Source organism: Xiphophorus maculatus, chromosome 2, assembly GCF_002775205.1.
Source record: "Xiphophorus maculatus strain JP 163 A chromosome 2, X_maculatus-5.0-male, whole genome shotgun sequence".
NCBI classification, from domain to species: domain Eukaryota; kingdom Metazoa; phylum Chordata; class Actinopteri; order Cyprinodontiformes; family Poeciliidae; genus Xiphophorus; species Xiphophorus maculatus.
In genome coordinates this window covers 16,983,912-16,992,805 of record NC_036444.1, presented here as the reverse complement: position 1 = coordinate 16,992,805, position 8,894 = coordinate 16,983,912, and the positions used below count along the sequence as shown (strand labels likewise).

At 39.8% G+C, this 8,894-nt stretch overlaps 1 protein-coding gene across 1 annotated transcript; it reads left to right on the top strand.

The window, feature by feature from the left end:
* The first annotated feature begins 764 nt into the window (after positions 1-764).
* On the top strand, positions 765-7,035 carry etfbkmt (electron transfer flavoprotein beta subunit lysine methyltransferase). The gene is made up of 3 exons (XM_005816990.3): positions 765-1,126; positions 1,213-1,343; positions 3,626-7,035. Exons 1-3 carry the CDS (start codon positions 807-809, stop codon positions 3,973-3,975), a joined length of 801 nt encoding a protein of 266 aa, XP_005817047.2. The 5' UTR covers positions 765-806; the 3' UTR covers positions 3,976-7,035.
* Positions 7,036-8,894: the final 1,859 nt, after the last annotated feature.

Sequence of the window (8,894 nt, the reverse complement as noted above, 5' to 3'; positions counted from 1 at the left end):
CCTGAGTTTTAATGACAAATATCAAGAGTCATTTTAGTTATTAAAATTATAAGTTATTTTCACAAAACCTATCTTGCTCCTCTGCAGTCAGCTTCTCCAAAGATTTGAATCTTTACCTTATCACAAACAATAATGAGATAGAAGTCTTTTTCATCCTGTAAAACATAACATTCAAACCATTCCCTTTTGGTTTCCGATATTGTCATAGTTAGTACATTTTCAAATACATTCCATTTAACTAGATTAGTACTTGTAACTTGGGTAATATATTTTAATCTAACACACTATTGCTATTAATATTAAGAAGGTGTATCAGAAATTAAACCTCAGTGTTTCCAAGATTCCTAAGTTGTGATCAACTCCAGATGCAACTCTGAGCTCCTGAGAAACCCCCGACCTCTGACCTGCGAGCCGGGGAAGATATTCTTTATGGCCTCCTAATTTAAAACCTTTCAAGAGCTTTGTGTTTTATGGCTGATCTAAGTTACAGCCTTGCCAGAAAAATGTTTATCTGTGAACTCCTGCTTGCATCTGCTTTTGTCCAAAGGAATGTTGGTCTACTTAAACACACATGGCATTAGCTTAACTATATTAAACCATCAAAAATAGCCATGATTCCTTAACAACAGCTATTTGTAAAATTTAAAAAGACTAAAAACTCAACAAATCTGCCACTCACAAAATGGCGGACACAAACCCGTTCACTTGACAGGAACCTTACTGAGCGGAACGAATGTTTCACATCTTGCTTTCTGGGGGGCTGCTGGAACGGCTGCTCAAGAAAGAGAAACATTTGACTCTTAGCTATGTGGCTTTTTCCATCAACAACGCCTTGCTGTGGCTTTCTATCGGCACCCAAATGTCACCGATGTGTTAAAGGGTTTTTAAAGCCTTACGCACAAGCAAGCAGACGGAGACGCGCCTCAGAAACCTGTCTTTCAAACGAGAACATCAGAAGTTTTATATCAGAGAACACGGAGGTAGTTGTGGGAGGGAGCCTGACGCCTGAGATAAAGCTGAGATTGTTTACTCCCGGCTGCAGGTTCTGGAGAGAACGACCAGAACTCTGGCCTTTCAGCGACCCGTACTGGGCAATTTATTGGCCAGGAGGACAGGCGCTGTCAAGGTCCTGCACAATCCTCACTATAAATAAAGTTTGTTGGGCTTGACAACTCACTAATTAACATTCCTATTGCTGGCATGCTCTGGTAGGTACATCCTGGACAACCCTGATGTTTGTCGGGATGGATCCGTGCTGGATCTGGGCAGCGGCTGCGGAGCCTCGTCCATCGCTGCTAAGCTCTGTGGTGCTGTCCATGTGGTGGCCAATGATATCGACCCCGGTATGCTGCCTCGATTATTCTTAATTGCCTCTAATCGTACATTTTATTTCAGTAATTCAGATGTGAATAATAATATTGCCGAGGACCCCTCAGAAAAATTATATAACTACACGTGGATATAAAATCAAAATCAACTCATTCTTGAAAATCATGTCACAATCAAAATATTGCCATGCCCATTACCATTTTAGACTTATTTACCCAACTATTATGATTGACGCATTTTTGATAAGAGATAAAAAGTTTGAAAATGTAAACATTTTAGCCCCATGCTATCAAACTTAGACTCCCTGTGGTTTAAAAAAATAGATTTAACATCAAAGTTACTGTTCAGTATCTGCAACCTGCTGATTTGTAGCAAGTGTATAAAAAGAGAGAGTTGTGTTCAATGACATTACAGCAGGGAAAGCAGGAATATTTATTTTAAGAAGTTTGTTGGAGACTCACTTGCCTCCAGCTCACGTTCATTAAGATTCCAGAAGAGCCAGTGAGTTAAAATCAACCAAAGTTTAATAAAAGTACAATATATATCTTGGAAATCCACCAAAGTTGCCTCATGGAAACTCCAGTGAGATCTGAAGTCTCATCTTACATAAGAACAATTCCCTCTTTGTCGCTCCTGGCCCAGATTAACTCTGCCTCTTTCTAAACATTGCAGCCATTCCTCCCTCCAGCCACCCTTTCAGCCATCTATCCACCATCATCAGTTGTTTTCCCAACATCCATTGCTGCATAATCCAGTCATCTGTCTGTAGGACATCTGTCTGGTTTTTCCTATTCAATACTTTTATCATCCTTCCACCCATCCATACAGGCCTCAGTCCAACCAGCCATCTATCTATTTCCTTATTGTTCTTTTTGTTCTGTCTTTTGCAGATGTGTATTTAACATTTTAGCATTATAGAAATATATTTTGTAAATTAATGCTGAACTTTGTACTTTTTGCTTAAAATGGTGAAAGTTGGAGTGTGTCTAAATATGAGCTTTTGAAATAGAAGATCTGTAGAAATTCTGGGGGGGAAAATTGATTTATGTGTTTATGAAGCCACAGATTACAAATCTGCGTTTATTAAAACATTTTGGTGCTTATTTAAATGCTATGCTAATTTATTTTACAGTAACAATGAAGGTCCTTGAAATACAAAAGTATTTTCTGTGGTGGTACTTTGTATTAATAGTTTGAGAACGACTGCTGTAGATCTTTACCTAAAGCGATCACTTTAATTACACTATATATCTTTCTGCTGTTACAGCATAGACAGAGAGATGTATAACCATAGTATTTGTAAATATAATTGAAAAAAACCCTTTCAGATGTTCACTAGGAGTAGATTGTAAGAGTAATTTTGCAAATTAATGGTTCAGCTTTCTCCATGAATGTTAAGCCAAACTATCATTTTATTTTTGATCATGTCAGAGAGACCTAATAGACACCCTTACTCTTAAAACATTATGAGTTTTAAGAGTAATACAATTAAAGTATGAAAAACAATAAGTGTTAGATAATCGAGAATGATATACAATATAGTATATTTAAATAGAATGTTGTAGTTACCTCCAGTTTTTCTCACCAAGCCATTCGTGTTTGTGTGTGTGTCCGGGCAGAATACTGGACAGAGGAGAGGGTTGAACTTTGAACATGTCCCTCGGGATCTCTCATGACCTCTGGTCATCACACATGACATGTACGAAACTCTATGTCTCCGGAAAACTAATTTTCAGACTGAACACACAAAGCATTGTGGGAGTAAGATTCATAGAGCTTAACTCAGCTCCAATGTTTTGAAGTTTCATATTTGTATCCTCATACAATAAAGGATTAAAGTCTGTTTTATGTTCCCTGCAGTAGTTTTTAATGCTGCTGATGGGGAGGTTCAGACTGAGGTTACCGACAAGCAGTAGCTGGTTACAAACCCACAATTTGAACAACTGGTATTCTTTCACCCTTCTTCTTTTTTCTCCACTGCCAACCTTCAGGAAACCAATATTTCTGTTTTTCTGTGATTTTGCTAAGATGTGGCATTGGGGTGACATGTGAGAAAGATTCCCTCGTCTTCTCATTTTGTTAATTTTCCGCTCTTTTTCACACAATTTTAGTAAAGTTTAAAGGATTATTCTGACCAGCAGGGGAAGATGGCATCAACAGTTTAATGATATTCAGTTTTGCTGATGTGTTTTTAAAATCTTACAGTTGAATTTAAAAACCGCAGACATTATCCATTAGTTATGGAACATGACAATATTTTCATGTGGCATGGCTAAGCTACCTGTTTCTGTTTCAGTTGCAGCTGTTGTGACCAAGTTGAATTGTGAACTGAACAAAGTGGAGCCACCAGATTGCGTGACAGACGACATAATTGGTTCGGATCCTGCCGGCTTTGACTTGATCCTCCTGGGCGACATGTTCTACGACGAAACGCTCTCAGACAGCCTTCATAAATGGCTGGATCGCTGCGTCAAAAGCCACGGCTCCAAAGTCCTGATTGGGGATCCTGGGAGAGCCCAGTTTGAGGGACATGACATCCGGAAGCTCCTGCATCATGTAGCCCAGTTTGAGTTGCCTGAGAGTGTTAGGCAGGAGAACTACGGCCTCACATCCAGCCATGTTTGGTGCTATCATAGTAAGCTCTGAGTGTTGAAACGGTTTCTGATTGACTGAAAAAGGTATTTATTCGACACTCATTTGAATACCTCTACATTTTTGCAACGGTGTGTCACAAATGTGAGGAAAAGGGGAATCAAGATGTTTATAAGAAATCTTGTAAACATCTTGTGGCAGGAAGTGAGATCTTTTTGACACTGCAAACTGGAAACAACTCTGAAATGTTCATGGAAAATGGTAAAATGTATAGCACTTTATCAAGTCCAGAGGATCCCAAAGCACACACTTTCACACACTGATGGTGGCAAGGACTGTCTGGTCTGACAGAGCCACCACTGGCCCCTCTGACCACCACCAGCAGGCAATGTGGGTGAAGTGCCTTGCCCAAGGACACAACGACAGAAGCGGATGGAGCAGGACTCGGACCGGCAACTCACTTATTGCAAGACGAGCTCCTACCAACTTTGTGTTGAGACATAATTATGCATGTCAAGTTCAAACAACCTAAAACATTTTAACACCACGCAAAGAGGAGAAAGACAAGAGAGTTTTAGATTTACTTGCTGCAAGGAGAACGGACAGAACGGACAATCTGTCCGTAATCTCAGTTACGGACAGATTGTAACTGAGATTGTGCCTCAGTTACAATCTCCCACCTGCTCTGAAGCACGTTCCTCCATACCCTCTCTTTTTATTTCCGTAGGGGCAGTCCCTAGTTACATAGCTTATTCGGTTATCTTGAGTTACTTACATAGCGTTGCTACTTCTGGGCTGACGTAGCGCAGAGTACAAAATTCAGAGTTTAGTTCCTGCTTCCTTCTGTAGCTACATTCAGGAACTGATGAACTCACAGAATAATGGGAGCTGGTGTGCAACGAAACAACTTCACACAACACAGCAAACATAAGATAACAGAGAGATTAATAGATTAATAGAGAGATTACAAGTTCGTAAGAACAACAGGATTTATACCAAAAGTCAGTAGAAGTTCTGCAGAGCTGTGATTCTTCCTGTGAGATGATGTCTCCTTTTAAAGACCATAAGAGGCTTCTGCCCGCTCTTACTGGTGCAACCCTTATGTCCTGCGCACAAACACACACACACCCACACCTACACACACACACATGCACACCCACCCTACCAAGAGGGGACTTTTGTTTCTATATTTCTTTATATACAGACACACACACAGTGAGCAGCACTGTCATGGGGCCTCCCCCCAAAAGTCACGAGAATGAATCCTGTGCTGGCGTTTACATCATATCAATCAACCCCTTATAGAGACCCAATTGAGATGAACAGAAATACAGAGAGCCAAATGTGTCACGCATGATGACCGGACGTCATGAGAGTCTTCTTAATGGCTGGCGCCTGTCCCGCTTCAGGCAGTATATCAGAAAGACCTTCTGTTTAAAAACCGGATGTAGTTACAACATCCAAATCTATTTGAATATACTATATTGTATATTACTATTGATTTTCTAACACCGAACCCCTTGTCTCTGCTTCTATTGGCTAATTCAAACTCATAGAGGTCAGAAGGAGTTCACCTTAAACAATGTATGTCATTGAGACATCCTGAGGGACATGTTCAAAGTTCAACTCTTTCCCTGTCCAGTATTCTGCCGGGACACACGCACAAACACGAACGGCTTGGTGAGCAAAACCAGAGTTAATTACAACATTCTATTTAAATATACTATATTGTATATTATTCTTGATTATTTAACACTTATTGTTTTTTTATTCTTTAATTATATTACTCATAAAACTCGGAGCCTGTCTCTGTTTCTATTGGTTGAATTGAAATTACCGGGAATATAGTGTAACACGTGTTAAGCATGCTGAGGTCATGAGACATCCTGGGGGGGATCATGTGACCGGATTCATCAATAAATTTGTAATTGATTACGTTTCAAATACAATCCTAAACAGGTGGGTTTTTAGTCGAGTTTGCATCCATAGAAGGATGGATGGTTTACATTGATCATTTATAAGCTTTAGTAATGGAACATTCAACAACTGCAGGTATTTTGTTAGTGAACACTGAAGTGTGTAAGACAATGGATGGAGGGAAAGCATCATTAGGGCCAAGAAACACAGCATATAACTCAGAGACAAAAGTAGTGGATAATTTTAAAGGTAAAAAAAACAATTTCCCATGTTGGAGCAACTCTTGCAGCTGTTTAGTACCTGTCAGATATTCTTCAGAAATAAATTTACAGATGAGGAACTTTTACTGACATGTTTCACACTAGCAAGTGTTACAGAAAAAAAATCTGAGTTTCAAATGTATTTAAACCAACATTTACTATTTTGGAGAAAGCATGAAGCAGTGGGAAGATCAGTGTTGATTCAACAGCAAGAAAAAGACTCAACGTAAGCATTCACAATGATGCGAGGCCAAATTCTGGTAAGGGAGTGATGTTAGAGATTGTCTTTCACTTTAACTGTTGTTATGTGCTTCAGCACATTGTATTTATTTCTGTCTATTTTCTTTTCATTTGGATCATTTTGAAGAGAAGTTAGTTGTATGATTTTTTTTGTTGTTGTTTAATATACTTTGGAGTTTTGATAATTCTTTCTTGTAATTTGGTCCGTTAATTTGTGACCTGTTGGACCGCCTATAAATAGGCTGGGTTGCGCCAGGTAAAGGGCGACGCCCTCCCAACAAACACCCAGGATGCGTTCTGACGCGGTGCGCACGTCTCCAGCCTGCCACACGGTAGTTTTTGTTAGCTGTTTGTTTAGTTGATGTTTTTTTGTTGTGATTTTTGACCTGGTGGGACCGGTTGTCTTGTTTTTGATTTTTCTTTAGCAGTAGTTTCTTTTTTCTTGTAGTCCGGTACTAGCAGGGGCTTCGACGGCCCTGTATAGGGTTGGCCCCCTGCTGTACCGTTTTGTTCTTTTTGATCGGCTCATCAGGTCCAACTTTCTGTTTATACTTTGGAATTTTTGTTTTCTTTTTTTTTTGGGACACGGGGAACCGAGGATTTAATTCTCTCTTTTTCTTCACAGAAAAATCAAAAGAAGCTCATCTTAAAGAAAAAGGTCGAGAGAGTTGAAATAAAAATTACTTTTGAATCCTCATTTTTGTCTTTGTGTCCTCAAATATGTTGTGCCCTTTGTGGACGTAACACTGTGAAAAAACCTAAAAGTTACATTTGAGTAGCCTCACCTAGGCCTCTTTACTGTCTGTCACATGTTCTTAAGAAGTACATGTACAAATGAGGAACATTTACTAGCAAGTATCACACTAGCAAGTGTTATAGAAAAAAAATCTATAAGAGTTTAAAATTTAAGTGAAGGAAATCACAAACTCATAGTCAGCGCTGACTAATCGTGCTAGCCTTAAATAATGCTATAAAACAGTTAAACTGTAGGTTTTCTTTAGAGGTATGTGTCCGCTATTGCGCCTGGACGCACACATGCCCACACGCCCCTATACACACACACATATGCAGGTTATTCACTGATCACCACTGCCATCGACCTTCCCCAGAGGTCATGAGAATCACACAGATGGCATGTGGAGCAAGGCGGAGGCCAGCCTTGTCCTGCTTCACCTGTGTATCAGAAAGACGTTCTGTTTAAAACCAGAGGTAAATACAACATCCGAATCTATTTAGATATACTATATTGTATATTATTCTCGATTTTCTAACACGTTGTTTTTTCATACTGTGTGTTGTACGTTTATTCCCTCACAAGTGGTCACATGTGCTCACACACCCTGACACACAGATGGTGTGCTGTAGATCCTGAGAGCTGATAGCTGATAGTCGATGAGCATGGTGACCAGAGGTCGTGAGGATGGACTTGTGCTGTTTTAAATTGTACCTACCGGATCTTTTTTCAGTCTGGAAATTAGTTTTCCAGAGATATAGAGTGTCACACATGTCACATGTGGTGACCAGAGGTCATGAGAATCATCCTGAGGGGCTTTTAACCCACCTGACACAGATGGCAGGGCCGTCTCCTGCTTCACACAGTGTATCAGGAAGATATTCTGTTTAAAACCAGAGGTAACTACAACATCCCAAATCTATTTAAATATATTATATTGTATATTATTCTCGATTATCTAATATGGAGGAATCTAAAGGTGCCTGAACTCATGGAATTTATAAATAAAGAATTACACAAGAACTCCTTCTGCTCGCAGTCGAACGGGAAGAGATTTTAATGCACATCTGCGGAACCAAAACATCACATTCACATTGTTACAGAAATCCAAAATCTCTTAACTTCTACTTCTGATATCAGTTTTTTATAGAGTCCCAGCTCTACTGGTGTGTATTGGGAAGCCTCGACCAATGGCGTAGCTCTCCTCCATTTGTGCAGCGCTTCTGGCGCCGTCTTACACTGGATGTGTATTGGAAGTTCTGAGAATTAGGAGATGACCTTCTGGAATAATTAGAGACGTCTTGACCTCAACATCTGGTCCATTTCAGATGAACTATTAGTCAAATTGTTCCTTATCTGTCCAAACAGAGGTTCCTTCCCACATCTTGAGCTCCGGCCCGGTTCCTTTGCTGGCGAGCAGGGGAAGGAACGGCTGCCAGAACTTTCTTGCACAACAGCTTAAACTAACAACTTTCCTCTCTTTAGTGATTGTTATTCCACATCTCTCCAAACCTGAATTCCTTCCTGACTTCTAGGTCAGATTGATCCAGTTCATTTGACACAATACATTTCCTTTAAGTTAAAACATATCTTAGTGCTATTAAGGAAGAATAATTTAACATTAACTTTGGACAAAACGTTTGGCTCTTTCTTCCTTAAAGTCCTGGGATCCCTAGCGGGCGGCGCTGCATCTGGAGAAAGTGAAACAACAACACAACGTCTGACGTCACAGATCACAGAGTTTAATCCCATACAAAGCAACGCATGAATCAATTAACAAAGCTGCAGAGGTACAGAGATATATATTCATTACCTGTAACAGG

What these genes read in the sequence shown, in the direction of transcription:
- etfbkmt (XM_005816990.3), top strand. Translation starts at nt 807, where the DNA reads ATGTGGCTTTTTCCATCAACAACGCCTTGCTGTGGCTTTCTATCGGCA. An exon ending in GGAGGACAGGCGCTGTCAAG is followed by an intron (nt 1,127 to 1,212) that starts GTCCTGCACAAT and finishes ATGCTCTGGTAG; the next exon opens with GTACATCCTGGACAACCCTG. An exon ending in GGCCAATGATATCGACCCCG is followed by an intron (nt 1,344 to 3,625) that starts GTATGCTGCCTC and finishes TTTCTGTTTCAG; the next exon opens with TTGCAGCTGTTGTGACCAAG.